Source organism: Haliotis rufescens, unplaced genomic scaffold, assembly GCF_023055435.1.
Source record: "Haliotis rufescens isolate VD_foot unplaced genomic scaffold, xgHalRufe1.0.p SCAF_3, whole genome shotgun sequence".
In the NCBI taxonomy this organism is placed as follows: Eukaryota; Metazoa; Mollusca; class Gastropoda; order Lepetellida; family Haliotidae; genus Haliotis; species Haliotis rufescens.
This window is the reverse complement of record NW_025964001.1, coordinates 14969924-14990855: the sequence shown is the minus strand read 5'-3', so window position 1 is coordinate 14990855 and position 20932 is coordinate 14969924. Positions and strand designations below refer to the sequence as shown.

General features: G+C 41.2%; 1 protein-coding gene and 1 non-coding gene across 2 annotated transcripts in view; both read right to left on the bottom strand.

The window, feature by feature from the left end:
* Positions 1–4145: 4145 nt before the first annotated feature.
* The window catches only part of LOC124134860 (poly [ADP-ribose] polymerase 1-like), a 34492-nt gene continuing 17705 nt past the window's right edge, over positions 4146–20932 (bottom strand). Inside the window, exons 15-27 of the mRNA XM_046499934.2 lie at positions 20204–20281; positions 19495–19627; positions 18302–18500; positions 17419–17544; positions 16762–16845; positions 15666–15788; positions 12912–13034; positions 11816–11914; positions 10701–10853; positions 9912–10039; positions 7510–7571; positions 6554–6671; positions 4146–5429 (exon numbers count right to left, since the gene is read on the bottom strand). Of these exons, the coding sequence (XP_046355890.2) occupies positions 5357–5429; positions 6554–6671; positions 7510–7571; positions 9912–10039; positions 10701–10853; positions 11816–11914; positions 12912–13034; positions 15666–15788; positions 16762–16845; positions 17419–17544; positions 18302–18500; positions 19495–19627; positions 20204–20281 (1499 nt within the window). The 3' untranslated portion in view covers positions 4146–5356. The remainder of the gene's footprint in view (positions 5430–6553; positions 6672–7509; positions 7572–9911; positions 10040–10700; positions 10854–11815; positions 11915–12911; positions 13035–15665; positions 15789–16761; positions 16846–17418; positions 17545–18301; positions 18501–19494; positions 19628–20203; positions 20282–20932) is intronic.
* Positions 20443–20567, bottom strand: LOC124134911. Its single transcript, XR_006861172.1, has one exon. It is a non-coding gene; the product is annotated as a small Cajal body-specific RNA 8 (non-coding RNA).

The following is a 20932-nucleotide window of genomic DNA, read 5'->3' as shown; positions in this document are numbered from 1 at the left end:
AGAAGCACCATCTTTTGAAGTATTTTGGTGTGAGCGGCCGGGGATCGATCCTGTGTCTAGCGCGAGTGCACCGTCACCTACATTTCCCGATAGGGCAAACCATCAATGTCATATCTTTGATGTGATTCAGATGATAGATTGCCTTTCTGGCAAAGAAAGCTCGAGGCATTATATTGGAAAAAACTAAGTCATACGATCGTTGATGAAAGAGCAACGTGATAGTCCGGTCGGAAGAACAGCGGAGTTCCGGTGGAACATCACTGAGGTTGTGAGATAATTACATTACAATTACCTCCTGCCATACAAGAGAATGATTTCCCCAAAGTAAATTGAGCATCTACTGTTTGTTACTGGTGTCTGCAAGTGACGGTCGTACGTGTTTACAATAAAGACCATTTTCGCCAGCAGGGCTGCACACCGACGATTCGTTGTAGAGCAAGACGACTGGCCTGACTGAATTATCTCCCTTGAGTCCTTGTTGCATCGTGTGCTCTCACCTACGCCATCAAAAAGGTATATAGATATATGAAGACCAGGCCCTTGTTGAAAATGTTCAAATCGTTTTTTACACTGATAACGCTCAAGACCCGACCCTTGCTCCCCTCATGGGTACAATATGCATTGAGTTCTTTATTTTGTGGTGAACGCCGTGATATTGGTGCAATATGGCTGAAACCTCACTCACTTAGATCACAATGTCATTCACACACCCATTTCAATGCTCTCTTAAACCTTCGATGTGTTGGAGTGTAGTGATAGGGGCTTAACAAGAATGTAACATCTGTATTGCATTGCGGCTAAAGAAAGTACAAAGAAAACAGTCTGGCAGGACTAAGAGCTTTACAGCTTTGGTAAAGATTGAGTTGGGCAAAACGCATCTTCCCGACCCAGGTGTGTCCACTAGCCTGTATTAAAGCCTAGTTTCTACAACACAGATAAAAGGCAAGTGGATGCTCTTGCCTCGGGAAGATGGGTATAACGCTGCTTTGAACATTTGGTAAAGAAAATTAACACACGTGTGGAGATGGCAGACAGCGGGGAGACTGGGTTGGAATCAACCACTGCATAACCCATCAGCTACAATGTACCTACCCTCTACATGCATGTTTACCCTAAACATGGAGTGCCTGCATTGTTGTTTTCACAACTTTCGTATTACATCTTCTTAGATTTTGTTTCTCACGGCACTCAGTAATATTCCAGCTATTTGAAGACGGCCTGTAAATTCTCGTGGACCAGACTGTCCAGTGATCGATATTGTGAGCACGCTATATGGGAACGTCCGTCCCCCTGCCTGACGACCCGATCCTCTTACGACCATGCTTCTTGCTTCTTATTCTCACCCGATATGCCCACGGGGACTTTCTTAAAGAACTATCTGGTGAGTAATATGAACTATCCAATAGTTCAAACGCTGGCGTGGGGTTTCATAAATACTTTTAATCACTTATTGTGCAGCCTGTGGCGAGACTTTTAGAGTGAGTGAGTGAGTTAGTTGGGTTTAACGCCGCTTTTAACATTATTCCAGCGATATCGCGGTGTGTCAGCTTAAGGTGGGAGGAAAGCCCGAAGAGATGCAGGTCTCAGATGTTTACCACTTTGGTGAAACCCACGAGCACGGGTATGGTGCTGACAAACCTAGAAACATAATCGGGTCGAAACGGGATTCGAACCCACAATCATAGGTTTCTGGCGTGCCCAAGGGACCCAACTCTGCACAGCGAATCGCGGTGACTTAAGACGACTGGGCCACCCATGCCCCCTTGTGACCTCTGAAATACATGACTGAGAGAGTTGTGTCCATGGATCTGGTTCGCAGGTCTGACCATTATCTTATAGTCTTGTGTCACTTCACGTGAAATTGGGTTAACCTTCACTTCAAGATTATTGCACTAATACAGCCACGAGACTGCATACCCATTTTATAGTGTTAGCCCTGTGAGAACAATGATGCAGTGTTACAGCAATACCCCATTCTGACACAGTATCCGGCCAGTCCTTTACTTATGCCCTTAAGGCGGAGTGCCAGGCAGGTGAGCCATGTACCATCTATTAACCTCTTTGGTATGAGGCGGCGAGGGTCGAACCACCAACAACCCACTCTCCATACTCAGGTGGTTTAAGCGCAGAGTGAGTGTTTGTTCACACCCAATGTAACAAGAGTGAGTGACTATGGTTTTACGCCGCTTTTAGCAATATTCCAGCAATATCATGGCAGGGGACACCAGAAATGGGCTTCACACATTGTACCCATGTCGGGAATCGAACCCGGGTCTTCGGCGTGACGAGCGAACGCTTTAACCACAAGGCTACCCGACCGCCCTCAATGTAGAAAGAAACACAAATTCCAAGTCTGTCACATATATATTTTTTCATACATGACATGCATTATAAGGTAGGAAAGAGATCACATAAGACTAACATTTCAATATTTGTCCAGTAGAAATACACATGCTACTGGTTAAATCACATGCTTCATTCTTTACCACAGCTTTATTTATCTAACAAGAAATTCAATGAAAACAACTACTTATGTTCATAACTGACATGACACTGAAGTATGACAATAAGGCATTGACAGTCACAAGTCATACACTCTGGTACTAGAACACATTTGCTCTGAAATCCAAACATGTGATTGTCAAGTGGCTTCCATTAACTGGCAGCATGAGTGAGTGAGTGAGTTGTGTTTTAACGAGTTTTTAACAGTATTCCAGTCATATCACAGCATGTCAGCTTAATGTGGGAGGAAAGCCCGAAGTGATTCAGGTTTCAGATGTTTACCACTTGGTGAAACCCATGAGCACGGGTGTGGTGCTCACAAACCTAGAAACATAATCGGGGCAAACCCACAATCATAGGTTTCTGGCGTGCCCTAGGGACACAACTCTGCACAGTGAATTGCAAAGACTTAGACGACTCGGCCACCCGCGCCCCCTGGCAGCATGACAAATTGTAACAGCAAAGCCAAACCAGACAATGTTTAAAGTAAAAAAAGTTATCAGTGCCTAGCCAGCTGGGGGGCAGGGGGAGCAGTTGCCCCCCTGGATTTTTTACAGAAAACTTTTTCCCTTGTGAAAGTTAACTTGAATAAGAAATGAATAATCTTATTTGCCCCCTCTGTCAAAAAAAGTTAGCTACGGCCTTGGTTATCTAGTTTGAAGTGGGACTTTGTAAGGTCAACTAATGTCAAATTACTTACAATGACTCAGATGCAGGTCTAGGACATTAAATCCACGAGCGGTGATGCCAAACATAGAAATATAATCAGGTCAAACCAGAATTCGAACCAACAACCATATGCTTCCGCCATACACAAGGGACACAACTCTGCCCCTGACCAGTAGGAAACAAAATAACAGTTCACAATAAATCCATGGCTACTGTGTCTACACCTTCTCAAACACAGGTTTTGTATACATTTCAAAATAAAATGAAGAAACTTATACAACATGGTTTCTTGATAAATGGCAAATGACACTGCATATGACTTTCTCTTGTGTATTCAACTTTGCCAAGACAAAAGAGATGTCATAGTATTTGTATGCTCTATAACATCGCAATTTGATCACTGTTGAAAGAAAACACTAATTTGAACAGATTTTCGTAATAATGCAAGCTGACAAACAGGTGAGGTAAAAATCTGAATCATAGGCAAGATTGAACTTGAGATGAAAGTAATACATGCATGGAAAACTTGCAGGGAACCTGAGAATGGACCTATTGCATCTACTTAGAGTTGATGAGGGAGCGTTATTTAAAACAAGCATCAGGGATGTGAACACCTTTATAATGAAGACTCCATAAAGCAGGGACAATCTTGACTCTCTACATTTGAAGAAACCACCGTCATCTAAACATTGTCTGGATATGACTTGACCTATGACACACCAGCACCCTACTTACACATAAAAGTGATTCGTTAAAACATATAAACATATTTGCACACAGAAGTGTGCACGAAGTAACTGTCCTCAAAGCCATCAATAACATAAATCACGTCTTACATGCCGAAGTCAACAAGCTATCTTGGAACTACTTTGTACCAAATGAGTGAGTGAGTTGGGTTTAACACTGCTTTGACCTGTATTTCAGTAATATGATGTGTCAGCTTAATGTGGATGGAAAGCCCAAAGTGACGCAGGTCTCAAAATTTACCACTTTATTGAAACCAATCAGCTGCTGACATACCTGGAAACATTATTGGGGTGAACTGGGATTTGAACCAACAATCATAAGTTTTCTGACATGCACAAGGGACGCAACTCTCCACAGCTAATTACAGAGCCCTAGAAAACTGGGCAACCCTTATTCCCTTTAACTAAATGTTTGTTTGTTTGTTTGATTATTTGTTGTTTAACCCCGCATCCAGCAATATTCCAGCTATATGACAGCGGTCACAAAATAATCAAGTCTGGACCAGACAATCCAGTGATCATTATGAGCATCAATCTATGCAGTTGGGATACGATGACATGCATCAACCAAGTCAGTGAGCCTGACCACCTGATCCCGTTAGTCCCCTCTTACGACAAACATGGGTTGCTGAAGACCTATTCTACCCGGGATCTTCAAATGAAAAACATGATATGCAGGGTCTTTGTTCTGTTCGGTGGTTCATCCCAACATCAGACATATTTATTTATCTGAAGAATACATCCTTAGTGAGTAAAACAAAACATACAAAATAACAACCTTAAACAAACAAGTTTGACATTAAAACCAAACCAGGCAAGATGCCAACTTTTCAAGAAAGCCTTCTTTATCCAAATTGTACAGAATTGTCACCACACAAATTCAATTATTCTTCCCCAAAACGTCCATCTTGAGGTAATGGTGGATGGAGCAGGGAGGGGGATTTGATATTTGTGTCTCATAGTTTGATCAATCTAACAATCAAATTACAAGTGATTGTTCCAGTGAGTTCTGTTCAGAGCAGCTTTAAACATGATGTCAGTTGCTTCCTGGCATGTCAGCTTAATGTGGGAGAAAAGCGCAAGGTAATTCAGGTTGTAGTCATTACACGCACAGGTGCTGTCGGTACAAATCATCGTTCATAATCACGACTGCGAATGGAATACTATCAGACAGCTCTGCACGTCTTCCTTTGAGAACAAACAAGAACACAATCAGGTAAAGAACACAGATCGCGCACTACAAGGTTGTCTATGCACTGTTTACAAATGGTGTCCAGTGGAAATCTTCCTAGGTGTCCAGTGGAAATCCTCCTAGGTGTCCAGTGGAAATCCTCCTAGGTGTCCAGTGGAAATCCTCCTAGGTGTCCAGTGGAATGTGTCCCAACTGCCCCCGTCCAGCCAGACAAAAGCAAGCAAGCCATCGAGTGTCACAAGGTGTCTCACCACTTGTAGTTGAACTTCATCTTCAGCAGGTACTTGATGTTAACCTGGGCTACATCATACACAATGAATCTGAAGCATGGTTAAGGAGACAATGTAGAAAGCACAGCCGTCTTACAATGTTTCTTTATTCTACCCTGTATCCATTATCCTATCTGGTTCGTCCTAGTGAAACTAATGCTTGGTTCATAAATACAGCCATGCAAAATGTAAGTGTTATTATGCAAGTTAATTTAGGTTTAACACTGCTTTCAACCATATTTCAGTCATATCATGGTGTGTCAGCAAAATGTGAGAGGAAAGATTAAAGTTACACATTTTGGTGAAACTCACGGCTATGGTGCTGACATTGTGATCCCTCCCAGCAATCTCTAGCTTCAAGACATAACTGAGGGATAGAGTGAGTGAGCATGGTTTTATGTTGCTTTTAGCAATATGCCAGCAATATCACATCGGGGGACACCAGAAATAGGCTTCACACATTGTCCCCATGTCAGGAATCACTAGGCTACCGGACCGCCCTTAGGGATAGTGAAACTGTCAAGTGACCTTTGATCTTAAAATGGGGTCAAATGTTATCATTATCTGTCAAAGTCAAACTCCTGAAACCAATGAAGGTTAATACTGGGCGGAGCTATGATTTCATGGAAAGATAACTTGGCTGAGCGAATGATATCATAGAAAGTAAGTATAAAATTTCTTTAAATAACCAATGTTTGGACATTTGATGTCACTTTCCAATCAAAACCTTTTTTCTCCATGGATAGCAAATAGATTAAACAGGTCCAGCAGGCTAACGTCCCAGGTCTGACATTGCTTCACTGTACTACCTTGTTTCTTTGTTGCTTAGCGCCGCAGAGAAACCAGTGATTGAAACTATGAGCAACTATCATCACTGTTGGGGAATGATGAGTGAGTGAGTATGGTTTTACGCCGCTTTTAGCAATATTCCATCAATATCAAGGCGGGGGACACCAGAAATGGGCTTCACACATTGTATCCATGTCGGGTGGGGAATGATGAAGACAGTCAACGAGATCAACCACCCTATCTTTTAGTTGCTTCTTATGACAAGCACTACTTTTGGGGGACAAACTACATATCCATAGAAATCACTGTACTGCTTTTCCAACACTCCGTGTCTCAAGTAGAGAACATATTCAACAATTGTATTGTTGCAGACGAGCAAAGGATACTCATTGTAGAGCAGGCTGGAGTACTTGATGTCTGCATTGCAGCCCTTGCCCATGGGGATGACCACATCCTTGGGAGTTGTGTAGGTGCCCTTGGGGTCAGGAGCCGTCATACCAATACCTAAATAAATAATAAGTTATCATAATCCAACATCACAATACACATTAACAATGTTTACACAAACAGATTACCTTGAGGGACAGCAGCCTTTAAGCTTTAAATTTGTTTATTTGTTGTTTAATGCAACACTCAGCAATATTCCATCTATAGGATGGTGGTCGGTAAAATTAATAATCCCGTCTGGACCAAACAAACCAGTGATCAATCTGGAATCCAACGACATGCGTCGACCAGGTCACCGATCCTGTTAGTCGCCTCTTACGACAAGCATAGTTGACAACAAATTCAAACCCGGATCTTCACTGGTCTTTGACGTTTTAAAACAGTTTGAATAAACTGTTCTTGTGAAACCTCCAAGACAGTGCTTACATCCTTGTATTGACAACACTGTCCTGATAACAAACATGTATACTATATACAATTTGTTATGACACTTCTTCAGATCTGGATTAAAAGTAAGTGTCTTGGAATAGTATCTTAGCTGTATAATAGGCTTGAGAATTGCTGACAATGTTTTGTTTGTTTGTTTGTTGTTTAACACCGCACTCAGCAATATTCCCGCAATATGACGGTGGTCTGTAAATAATCGAGTCTGGACCAGACAATCCAGCGACTGACATCATGAGCATCGATCCACGCAATTGGGATACGATGACATGTATCAACCAAGTCAGTGAGCCTGACCACCCAATCGATTCTTATGACAAGCATAGTCGCCTTTTACAGCAAGTATGGGTTGCTGAAGACCTATTCTCCCCCGGACCTTCACAGGTATGCTGACACTGTGAAGGTACATTAGACAAATCTGGGACTAGAGTGATGGATGACCCTGCCCTACCTTTGGTACTGTGTTTGCCCTTGGGTAGCTTGTCGATGTAGCTTGCCCCCGTCAGCTCATGCCTGCAAGAGAAAATATTTCACATACTCATACTACTTCCTGCCAAGTTTGGCTTGTCTGTCATAACCTCAATATTATTCATTCAGTTTCAGACCATTTTAGTTGGTTGGTTTGTTGTTTTACGCCGCACTCAGCAGTATTCCAGCTATATGACGGCGGTCTGTAAATAATCGAGTCTGGACCAGACAATCCAGTGATTGACATCATGAACATCGATCCACGCAGTTGGGATCGATGACATGCATCAACCAAGTCAGCGAGCCTGACCATCCGATCCTGTTAGTCGCCTTTTACGACAAGCATAGTCGCCTTTTACGGCAAGCATGGGTTGCTGAAGACCTATTCTACCCCGGAATCTTCACAGGTCCAGACCATTTTAGTCAGTGAATACGCAGGAACTCAATGTCAGAATAAACAGTATCATAAAATGTGTCCATTCTCATTTAAATCAGATCTTAGTGCTCGTTACCGCTACACGTAGATCTGGGGATATCCAAATAAAGGTCATGTCAGAACGACATTTCATGAACTTTGACCAACCAATGAAAAGTCTTATAAGAAGTCGACATTACCAAATCAGACAGCAGAGTTCTCTCGCTAACGCTACACATACATTTAAGGACATCCCATTACAGGTCACGTCAGAATGATCTTTCACGAACTTTGACCAGCCAATGAACTAACTAACCAGAAGTCGACATAACCAAATCAGAAAGCAGCTTTCTCTAACATTAAGGCACTAGTTTCAAACTGGCAAATTTCCTTCCAGACTACACTTTGAAAACTATTTTGACAAAGTTCTCAATTCAAAATTTGAAAACAGAACAAACGAAAACTCTTAAATGCCTAATAGATAACCAAGAAGTGTGGCAGTACTCCCCACAAGCTATGGAAAGTCTTCTGTTTCAAACGTTTATCCTATTGAAGCAAGAGATAGACAATAATATGGACGGAATAGGTTGTACAGCACGTAACTGTCATTCAGAATACCTAGTGTAAACCTTTTCAAGGTTGAATGACAAGAAAACACATTCTGACTGTCAGTTTATCAGAGTTCCTGCTGGCTTTTGAAACTGACAGTCCTGGCAGACTGGCAACTCTAATAATTGCCAGTCCACTCGAACTTTTATCAGTCCCAACTTTCAATGGCGTCATTTCTACAGTAACTTTGTTAGATCTACACATCATTCTCACAAAGTTCAGTGATAATTTTCTTTTTGAATATTTCAAGACTAAGTCTCTACGATATATATTAATCTCAAATCAAAGTGAATTGTTTTATCCTTACACCAAAAACATTGTTTGAAAAATATAACTATATGAATATTGCCAAAGCTTAGTTCAATAATAAAGATTTATCAGGTACATTATTTGACGGTCCACAGGGACTGGCAGTCACATGAATTACTGTTGAAAGCCAAACTTTATCGGTTAAAAACTGGTAATTACCGGTAAATGACAACACTGCTTTATCTATCTGGTAAGTGACGTTTTGATTGGTCAGCCAAATGGTTGTTCTGATGTGACCCGTAATGGGATGTCCTCAAATCTTTGTTTACCAGTATCGAGAAGTAAGATCTGATTTTAATGAGATTGGAAATGTGTCATGCAGGTTGTAAAAGCAATGTTCCCAATGGCTTTTGAAACGGCCAGTCCTTGTGACTGGCAACTCTAAAAGTTACCAGTCCACCCTTATTTTTAAAATTACCCGATTCCAGTTGATTCAACATCATGTTCAATGCAATGATATCATCTCTGAAGTAACTTAGTTAGATCTCACACAAATATCAATCACAGTTTTCTCTTTTTTTAATATTTCTAGACGAAGTCACTACAATTATACATATTTAACCTCAAAGCAAAGTAAAATGTTATTTCCTTGCACTAAAAATAGACAAGGGGAAACCCTGATGGTAACAGACAAGCTCACTTTGTTTGAAACATTTACTTATATGAATATCGCCGACAGTTTGTTCCATAACAAAGATTTATACGGTACTTTTTTTGCTGGACCACAGGGACCGGCAGTCACATGTATTACTGGTCCAAGCCAAAATTTACTGGTAAAATACTGGTAATTTCTGGTTAACAGGAACACTATAAAAGTGTACCACCCGGGTGAAACCTGTACGCACTGTTATGGTGTTAACAGACCAGGACAGTATCAGAGAATTTTGAGATGAAACCCATGACCAGCTAATCCTGCTAAGCAATGCAACGCTCCACGGGCGGACAACAGCATCCATTCCTATAGTGACAACAAATAGTATAGGCAGTCAAGTTAGTTTCAGGCATGTGTAGTTTGTGCACAAACACTGCTCCATGGACTTGTTGCTACTCACATGTTGCCAAGGGCAACCTCACACAGCAGCAGGATACCCGTGGGATCGTTCTTTGATGTACGACAATAGTTGGCCGACTTGGACACCATATCAGCGAAGTAGATGCCCTTCCCAAACATGTAGCCAGTCTGAAAACAGAGAAATAGTGATAAGACTCGATTACCATATTACATACGGAGGAATTGGCACATTCTGAAAAGAACATTCATGGTAATAATGAGAAAGAATTACGTAAGGTAAGATGAGTATTTACTCCCAAACCCCAGATACATATAATCCTACAAATGTTATTTTCTAACTTGTTCGATTTTATTTTTTTGATTAGTTTTTGAATGAATTATGTCTGCCATTAATGTTTTGTTCTAAGCAGCAATTTAACAATTCTTCCCATCAATAAATGTGCGATACTGCAAACCACAATATTCCATATCACATCAGTTAATAATGGATCTAGTTCATACCAGCATGGGACCCTAACTCACATAATCTATCCAAACTACTTGCAAGTCAGCTCCCAAATACAGCTGGGATTACTGAGTGAGTGAGTGAGAATGGTTTTACGCCGCTTTTAGCAATATTCCAGCAATATCACGGCGGGGGACACCAGAAATGGGCTTCACACATTGTACCCATGTCGAGAATCGAACCCGGGTCTTCGGCGTGACGAGCAAAGGCTTTAACCACTAGGCTACCCGACCGCCCCGCTGGGATTACTGGAGACTTGGAATCCCCACTGGGTAAAAAGGCGATGAACACTACACTGAACACTATACTGAACACTATACTGACCACTGGAGCCTCCGGCGGTGCTATTCTGAGACCCTGTGAGAGTATACCAGCGAAGTTGGTAACCCTGGAACCATGCCAGAGCAGCTGTTTGTTGTGCAGGTCCTCGAACGGGCGGTAGCGGTTGTACTCTCCTTCACGATCAACTTCAAATATCTAAAAAAAATAAGCACTTAATAACATTTCCAGATACACAATATTTTATTAGCAGGTTGTTTTTTTCAATTTTGGTGTTGTCCTTGACCAGAATATTGACAGACTTCTCAGGGTGCGGATGTTTATTCAATTATCGGTTACAAGAACTGTACCAAACTGTAGCGTGTTCCATAATCCTCTCATCAATGACTTTACACATAGGTATAGTTCAGTAATTATATCTTTGGTATGTAACATCATACTCAGCACTATCCAGAGACTGATCTTATGATCACCATCCACACTGTCACGCAACAGTGGTATGCAATCAACCCAGTGTCTACCTGAGGCAAGGGAGGTAACTGAGTGTAGAAGTCCAGTTTCCCCCATTGCTGAACTAGGCTGGAATTTCTGGGGTTGATCGTAGCGCAACTAGTTACCTGTTATGTCCCTTCTATGTCCCCTCTATTGACTAATCAGATTCCACCTCTAATATCACTTGCATTTGCTTCAAACAAAAGGACGACACCCAGTGACGACGATCGTATCGATAATCAATATCTTTATTGTAACAAAACCGGTTTTACTTAGCAAATCGCATCAAATCACATGAGCACCTAGATTAAAATCATGAAAAGATTTGGACTAATATGTTCACACTAAAATGGCGGTACTCATGCTTTGCAAATCCTGCAATCGACTGAAGTCTGCACGGCAGTTTACAAACAGGATGTCAATTTCATTAAAGGATTTTGATTGGACTATGTATAGACTCGTTACTCCAGCCAAAACATAACTCCATAATTCCAGCAAGGGTGGAAACAGGACTTCTATAGTCAGTTATCTCCCTTGCCTCATGAAGATTTCAACCCGGTCACTAAGCTAGACCACCAAATCCATTTCGTCACCTGTAACAACCAGCGTAGGTAGCAACCCTGAAACCCCACATGGAGCAGTATCAATGGTCCTCCTCCACTACTTACATCTTGGACCTCCAAGTCATACTGGTTGTGTGTGGCAGCATGGGTGTTGGCTGTATAATCCACCAGCTTCTTGTACAAGTCATCACTCTTATCCATGGGCTGTAAACAACAGACACAAACATTTTATGTCAAGGGACCTGTTCTACTAAGCACTGCGATTATCGTAAGCCTACATCAATGTGAGGTATTATGATAAGAGCAAAGATAACTTTATGAAACAGGCCTGGGTTTCGTTCCACAAAGCGATCGTAGCGTTACGACTATCTTATGCCTATGTGATAGTATGGGAGATACGATCATCTTAGCACTAAGATCACCACTAATTGATTCTAGCACTAATGTGATTGAACAGTTCTTTCTGCCAAGGAAAGAAAAAAGGACCTTCAACAAAATAGGCAAACACTGCAACCACTATGCCACCTCCAACTGCTCTAAGCATCAAGATTGTTGAACTCCCATACGTAAACAGAATGAACAGGGTGAAGCGAAACAATGGACACCGATGCACTGCAACATGTAACCTTCCATATATACACACAAAAAAACAACATAATCCTAACTTTGTTAATGATGGTCTGCATGGCGTCATCTTCATTACAATGTATGGTCACAACACAGCACTGTTCTGGATGATCCAAAGATCAAACTGTCAGCAACATCTCTACATAGGAAGTTTGGTCTATGTTGTTCAATACCACAAAATAGCAATATGGCAACAGGCCAAACTACAACAGCCTGTAAAGTCAAGTGAGTGAGTGAGTATGGTTTTACGCCGCTTTTAGCAATATTCCAGCAATATCACGGCAGGGGACACCAGAAATGGGCTTCACACATTCTACCCATGTCGGGAATCGAACCCGGGTCTTCGGCGTGACGAGCGAACGCTTTAACCACTAGGCTACCCGGCCGCCCCTGTAAAGTCCAGACAACCAGTGATTGACATCCATGTCGTATGATAACACGATCATCCAAGTCACTGAGTCTGACAACAATCCCCATTCGGTTACCCCTTACAACCAGCATAGGTTGCTGGGACCAGTTCAAACCCAGAACTGCTACAAGGTGAACATTTGTAACCGTAGATAAAGAATCGTACCTTCATTTCACATTTGAGCTTCTTGTAGTGGGCATCGATGGGGTCTTCACCCTCGTCCCCTCCCTTCAGCATACTGTAGGCCACCTCTATCTCCAGCAAGTTGTCCAACATCTCCGTCTTCGTCTACACAACAAACACTAATGGTTATGTTGGGTACGTAGATAAAAATGCAACAACACTGGATTCACAAGGGGGGGGAATGGTTCCTCCCATAAGCAGTATTGTCCTTCTACCTGTGTAACTGGTGGTGACCAGTGCCTGTTGAGTTATACCACATGACAGTTAAATGAGTGAGCACGTTTTTACACCAACTTAAGCAATATTCCATTATTATCATGGCAGAGGACACCAGAAATGACACTCACACATATCCAGGTGGGAATCGAGCCTAGGGCTTTCAGTGTGATGATTGAACACCAAGACCATTCGCAGACCTGTCAACCCTCCCGCATTTTGCGGGAGACTCCCGCAATTTGATGAAATCTCCCAGTCTCCTGCAAGATGGACTATTTCTCCCGCAAAACAGAATTTTTCATTATTTAAAAAATTCGCCTCCATTGTCCCGTGAGTAAAAACAATGAACAGGAAGTTTGCGTCCCGATCTGTCCGGTAGGCTCCCGGATTAGCGACCCTTATCACAGCCTCCCGCAGGGGGACCCAGATGGGCCTTTGTCCAGTAATCAACTGGTAATTAAATTCATATGGTGAACGATTGAACAATGTAAACTGTTAAGAAAACTCGGATAGTCCTAACAGGTGCCTGAAGGGTTGAACTTGTAATGAAAAATCAGCCAAGTATTCATCACTTCATGAAATGAACTGTTGTCTTCATGTTCTTAGCGTGTTTATTCTTCCATAATTTAAGAACGTAGATACATATGGCCAGTCCAGTTATACATAACTTTATTGGTTATCAGATTTGTCAGAAACTTTGTTAAAACATCAACATACCTCAAAGTTACGTCATTGAACTCTTGGAAATGAAAACAAAATATGTCCTGCAAGCGCCGTCTTCAGAAACAACACTATGCGTGATTGGTTGATTCGGTAGTCGAAATAACAATGAGTTACACGATCAGGCTTCCTCACAGATAGGATTTCAAAGTCAAAGTTTAAAGTGAAACTTATAAATTTCCTTTTGACTGACATCATGACTTGTGTGCACAGAAAATATCAAAACAGAACTTTATCAAATTTCGCGAGAATGTGTCGTGATTATTTTACACGATTTGATTGGCTAATAGTTTGCTTGCGTCCCAGATCTGCAATCTAATTTGCATACAACAGTACTAGTCAACCAATGAGATTAATACACATCAAGGTCAGAAAGGTCAACAACGACAACGAGACTCATTTCATTCATAAATTGTAGTAAAACGTAATAGTACTTCCAAATATGGCATACATTTCTTGGAATGGAATAACGTGAACATTTCTAGGAAATTTAAGGAGCTAAGTAATGGGACTGTCAACAGACTGCCGCAGACAGAAAAAAACCCAGTGTATCTTATTGAAATTAAGGGCGATGATGTTGCGTCAGGATAAATGCATTTGATATTTCTTTGGCGAATTTTGTAACCAAAATCGCGCCAAATACTCAGAAAACCTGCATCGTAACGAAGCCTGACAACTGGTCTGATTGAACACGTCGTCAACTGGTCAAGCTACCGATTGTGAAATTTCAATATCTGTTTGCGTTTATCTGAGATGATCTTTGAACGAAAGTTATATGGGTAGATTGTGCTGGGTTTATTTTTGGAGGAGGAAAATGCAAACGGAAATTAAGGAAGCTGTACGTATAAGAAACTTATTGATTATTTATTGTTTCAAAATATTTGGTTTTCTTTGTAACATTATTAAAAATAAAAGTTGGAAATTATCTTATCTTCACTATCTTAAAAATCTCCCCCTTTGGAGTCAAATCTCCCTCATTTTGAAGTCAAATCTCCCACATTGTCATGATGAGGGGTTGACAGGTCTGCATTCGGCTACCCCACTAGGATAAGTGACGGTCTCCTATCAAGGGCTTCCCATTATATATCTGTCTCGGACTGATACCATTTGCGTTATATGAAGTCAGAGCCACAACCTGAATGAGGGGCAACAGTATTTTAGTGAAATCCTAGTAAAATCCCAGATATTTTTATATTTGTATACTTATCCTGCATTACTACTTAATGCACCCATGTAGGCGTAGTAATGCAGGATTAGTTAAATAATATTGTCAATAACGTCATTGTCAACAATCATTATTCATAAGGGTGCATGTTTCTGCAAAAAATCAGGCTGAAAATTAAGGTTAATACAACGAGCAACATATCAAACTCATGAACATAATGTGTGTGTGAAAGTAGTAGTATATGAGTTTATTACCTACGAGGGCAAACATATCGGGGTTCATAAAAATAATATGTGCCCTAGGGTCATATCACGTCACAAGATAACAGTGTATTGTAACTGTCATCCAGACGGCACAGTTGACGTCATTCGAATCTTACTGTGACGAGAGGTCGAAATGATGTAATACTAGAAACACTGTCATAGCTGAAGAATGTCGACGTCATTCGACAAATTGTGGTTCCGCTGCTGCTGGGACTTGCTGTCCTTATTAGGTAAACACTTAAATTCATCTCTTTATGTAGACATCTTCATTAATAGAACATCATATTCGTGTTCATGTCATACTATGTTTACGACACGCATGCCTAAATTCCAGTATGGCGATACAGTTACTGTATACAATAATGCACATACCTTGATGATGTCCGCAGTGTCAAGAAGCGGCGGTTTCTTCATGCCGAAGTCGTGTGGGATGAGCGTGTAGAATCTGTTGGAAGCATCCAGGAACTGGGTTGGTGTTCCACTCTTCTCTGTCAACTGAAGAACACCATCAGTACTGAATCAGTGTAAAGATGGCATTGTTTGGTCCTGCCCACTGTTCAGCATCACCCAGCCTGAGAGCTTACAAATATGTTCGGGGCAAAGAATGTTTCAAATATTGGAGCAATATGGGACACTAGGTTGGTCCGGTTTGCTGTTTAACGCCGCACTTAGCAATATTCCAGCTATATGACGGCGGTATGTAAATAATCGAGTCTTGACCAGACAATCCAGTGATTAATATCATGAGCATCGATCCACCCAATTGGGATCGATGACATGCATCTTGGTTAACCAAGTCAGCGAGCCTGACCACCCTATCCCGTTAGTCACCTTTTACGACAAGCATAGTCACCTTTTACGGCAAGCGTGGGTTGCTGAAGACCTATTCTACCCCGGAATCTTCACGGGTCTGGGACACTAGGTACTTCATTCAGTAGCAGAGAGCAGTCAAATACACTATCTAAGTTGCATAAGACGTCATGGCACTCATGTCAACTGAACACACCCCTCATCAATGGTAAGTCAGGCAGTTTCAACAACAAACTTTTCATCCAGTGCTTATCCAGTGCAATAAATTTGCTAAGGTATCTAAATTCAAACTCAGTATTTACCATATATTTTTAATATCTACCGCTACTCAGGGAGAAAGGTATTGATATATTTTAAATCATAACTCCCAAATTTGGTAAATGACTCCCCTAAAATAATGTTGTGAGTCATCATGACTCCTATTTTTACAAGGTTATGTAAAAACCTGACTGTCAGTGTAGTTACAGAAGGTATTCCATGTACATTGTAGCCCAGATACTCTGGACACTGAGTCTGCCTCGGCAACAATCACTGTGGGGGATGTTCACATACACTAAAGAACCTTGCCCAAACCCATCATTTGTAAATCAGGACCATCTATCTACATGGGAACTGTCAGGACTGAGGGCATTGAAAACTTCCTGAAAACACCTCCTACCTTTTGTAATTCTGAAAGCACTTTGTAAGCAGATTCAATCTGTCTTTTGGATAATTTTCCAAGTGGCATTTTCTTCAAATCAATCTGAAAAGAAACATAAGAATATATAACTTACTGTAGTGTGAAGGCTATATAGACAACCAGGCTCATTAGAATTATACCTATTTCAAGATTCCTGCACTCATACAGCAATGTGTGGGTGTGGGGCTGCTTGCACTACTAGTCCAGACTGTTTTTCAGTGCTAGCCTGCTGATAAACCATTCAGCAGTTTAACATGGATACCCCACTCAGATACATCATACTGACTCTGAACCAACCAGTCCTTGTTTTATCCACTCCAGGCTGAGCGTCTTTTACAATCTTTTGGTACGACACAGGGGATTTACTTATGTATTTATAAACCAGTTGAAAATATGAGCATTGTTAGTTTGGTTGCTTGGTTTGTTCTTTAACGCTGCACTAAGCAATATTCCAGCTATATGACAGCGTTTTGTAAATAATCGAGCCTGGACCAGACAATCCATGCGTCAACCAAGTCAGCGAGCATGACCACCCGATCCCGTAGTCACCTCTTACGACAAGCATGGGTTGCTGAAGACCTATTCTACCCCAGATCTTCACGGGTCGAGCAATGAGAGGACGTGGTGCAGACTTACCTCAAATTCCATCATGGCCTTCTTCATGCTCTCCACATCGAAGATGAGGCAGATGAGATCCTGAACCTCTTTGGGCAATTTGGACTTGGATGAACTTCTGTCTATGGACTTCACAGCATCTTCATCCTTGATAAATCCATACAGAATAAAATGTTTTGTTTGTTTGTCGTTTAACGCCATATGCGGTCTGCAAGTAATCGAATCTGGACCAGGCAATCCAGTGACTGACATCATGAGCATCGATCAATGCTATTGGGATACGATGTCATGCATGAACCAAATCTTAATTTCGAACACTTCAGAAATAAAGTTTCAATCTTAAACATAATGAGCGTGTTGGTCGTAGGTTGTTTTTAAAAGTACTGCAGTACAGAGAGGGAGATAATAAGAAATTGATCACAAATTGAAACAGAACCTGTCTTTTTCCGTTTGCTGAGCCAATCCAAATTTCTTAATTTCTATCAAATCAAAAATCTTTCTGAAATTCATCATGACACTCTCAAGTACAGCAAACTTTCAGAAAAAAAATCAGAAAATCTTCCTGAAATTCATCATGACACTCTCAAGTACAGCAAACTTTCAGAAAAAAAATCAGAAAATCTTTCTGAAATTCATCATGACACTCTCAAGTACAGCAAACTTTCAGAAAAAAAATCAGAATATCTTTCTGAAATTCATCACGACACTCTCAAGTACAGCAAACTTTCAGAAAAAAAATCAGAAAATCTTTCTGAAATTCATCATGACACTCTCAAGTACAGCAAACTTTCAGAAAAAAAATCAGAAAATCTTTCTGAAATTCATCATGACACTCTCAAGTACAGCAAACTTTCAGAAAAATAATCAGAATATGACCTCAATGATAATCAGTTCTACTGCTTACCTGGCCATAATCAATATCCAAAGGATAGAATTTGTTGGGGAATTTCTGGAAATTCTTGCGGTCATCAAAGTTATTATTTGTCTTCTCTCCATACAAAGCTTTGAAACTCTCAATAGCTTTATTTCTTGACCCACATTTCTCCAGCTTGTTCCCTCCGATTGTTGTTCCAACCCGACCCCATGCTCGGAATATCCACCATCTGAAACATTCAGAGAATATACTTACCATCACGCACAGTAGGTTTTTTTCTAAATACTTTGCATGCAATTCTGCCGAGCCAGAATGTCACACATTTTGGATGTGGGTAAATTTTACAATAATATTTGAAACCTGTCCAACCTGTAAACAATATTCCAGGTGTATTGCATCGGGATAACATTCTGTATTGCTGTATCTTTACACCATCAGTACTGGGATCTGCCCAGGAATCATCTCCATTGGGGTCATCAGCATGAAGAGCTCTCAAATGTTGACCCCCAACAGAGACTTGGTTTCTTGTTTGTTGGTTGGTTAACTCTACACTCAGCAATATTCATGAGGGCGGTCTGTAAATAATCAAGTCCGGACCCAATCTCATTAAAATCAGACCTTAGTTCTCGCTACCGCTAAACAAAGATCTGAAGACATCCCATTAGGGGTCACGTCAGACCTACCTTTCATCCGACCAATCAGTGCGTCGCTTACCAGATTATGAAAGTGACAGTCGGAATGTGATTTCTAATCATACAACCTCGAAAACTTTAACATGGGGTATTCCGAACGATAGTTACGGGTTAAACGACTGATTCCTTACAATCTAGACCATCTATTAGCCATTCCAGAATGTTTTTTGTTCAGGTTTCAAATTTTTAATCGGAATTTGTCAAAATATGTTTCGAAGCGAAGTCGCCAATTTGAAATTAGTGCCGTAAAGGACGAAAGCTGCCTTCTGATTGGTCATTCAATTGGTCGGTCAAAGTTCGCGCAAGGTCGGTCTGATGTGACCCGTAATGGGATGTCCTCAGATCTTTGTTCAGCAGTAGCAAGAACTAAGATCTGATTTTAATGAGATTGGTCCAGACCAGACAATCCATTGATTGACCCGCCAAGCATCGATCTACGCAATTTGGAAACGATGACATGCACCAACCACGTCAGAGAGTGAAACCACTGAACCTGTTACTCATGTCTCACAGACAGTGGCATGTGATTACCGTGAACCCTTGTCTCCTTCAAGAGCCTGGATCTTGTAGAAAGAGTTAGTTCCCCTGACAATATCCACCAATCCCAGGACAGCGCTGAACACATCTCCCTTCTCATCAATCACATGGGCAGTGTCCTCCAGCCCTGGACATGACAAAGGCGTCCGTCATATACACATTCAAACAGTTACACTATATCAAAATAGATGACAGTCACTACATTCCTATCAGGTTCATCATAAAAGTGCCAATTATATATCTCCATGAGTATTTATTTATGACAATATATTTCTTTATTCTTTAACTGTGACGTTTCAGTAGCTACAGTACCCTTATCTCGCTAAGATGAAGTCAATACCATAAGTCAATCTTGTCATAATCAACATTAGAGCTTCTTAAAGCCAGGAGACTCCTGTTCCCCACAATGTGGTGTTTGTTTGTTGTTTAACGCAGCACTCAGCAATATTCCAGCTATATGACAGCAATCTGTAAATAATCGAACTGGAGCAGACAGTCCAATTATTGACATCATGAGCATCGATCTACGCAATTGAGATACAATGACATGTATCAACCAAGTCAGCGAGCCTCACCAACCTGATCCCGTTAGTCGTCGCTTACGACAAGCATAGTCGCCATTTACGGCAAACATGGGTTGCTGAAGACCTATTCTACCCCGGATCTTCACGGATCCCCCCACAATGTGAGGACAATGTCTCACCTGAGTCAGGATCCACTGCAGCACCCCCTTTCACCTTCATCTTCAACTTGGCCGGAACGCTCTTGGTGTACATCGCCTCTGAAAATACAACCAGAACATGCAACACTACACATTCCTGTCTTGGTAGAACACAACACATTCCTGTCTTGTTGAACACAACATATTCCTGTTTTGTTATGCTTTAATCCCTAGGCAAGCCCACCACCCACATTGGCGGACCAGTGTTAGATTGGAGGTGTGTATGTCCACTCCGTATCTGTCTGTGATAGCGCCTGCAAAATCACAGTCATCAGAGAGGGTTTTTATCTAGGAAGACTAAGAGACTGTTACACAGACCTTGATGTGCACAGCGTATCTTCTTCCATTTTGACATAGATGCTGGTTGTATCACAAATCTCATCTGGGCATCTTTTGATGTCAAATAATACCAACACAAGTTGATAAAAGCATAAAACTCAAAGGTTTGTCAGATTCTATTTATCATCAAAATCATTCTTCCAAATTTTTCATCTTGAGAGAGTGAGTATGGTTTTAGGATGTTTTTATCAATATTCCAGCAATATCCCGGTGGGGTCACCAGAAATTGGTTATACACATTGTATCCATATGGAGAATTGAACCCGGTTCTTCGGCGTGACAGGCAAACACTTTAACCACCAAGCTATCCCTCCGCCCTTTCTATTTTGAAAACAGTATTAATCAATGTCTTTGAGTGTAAAACATACAGCT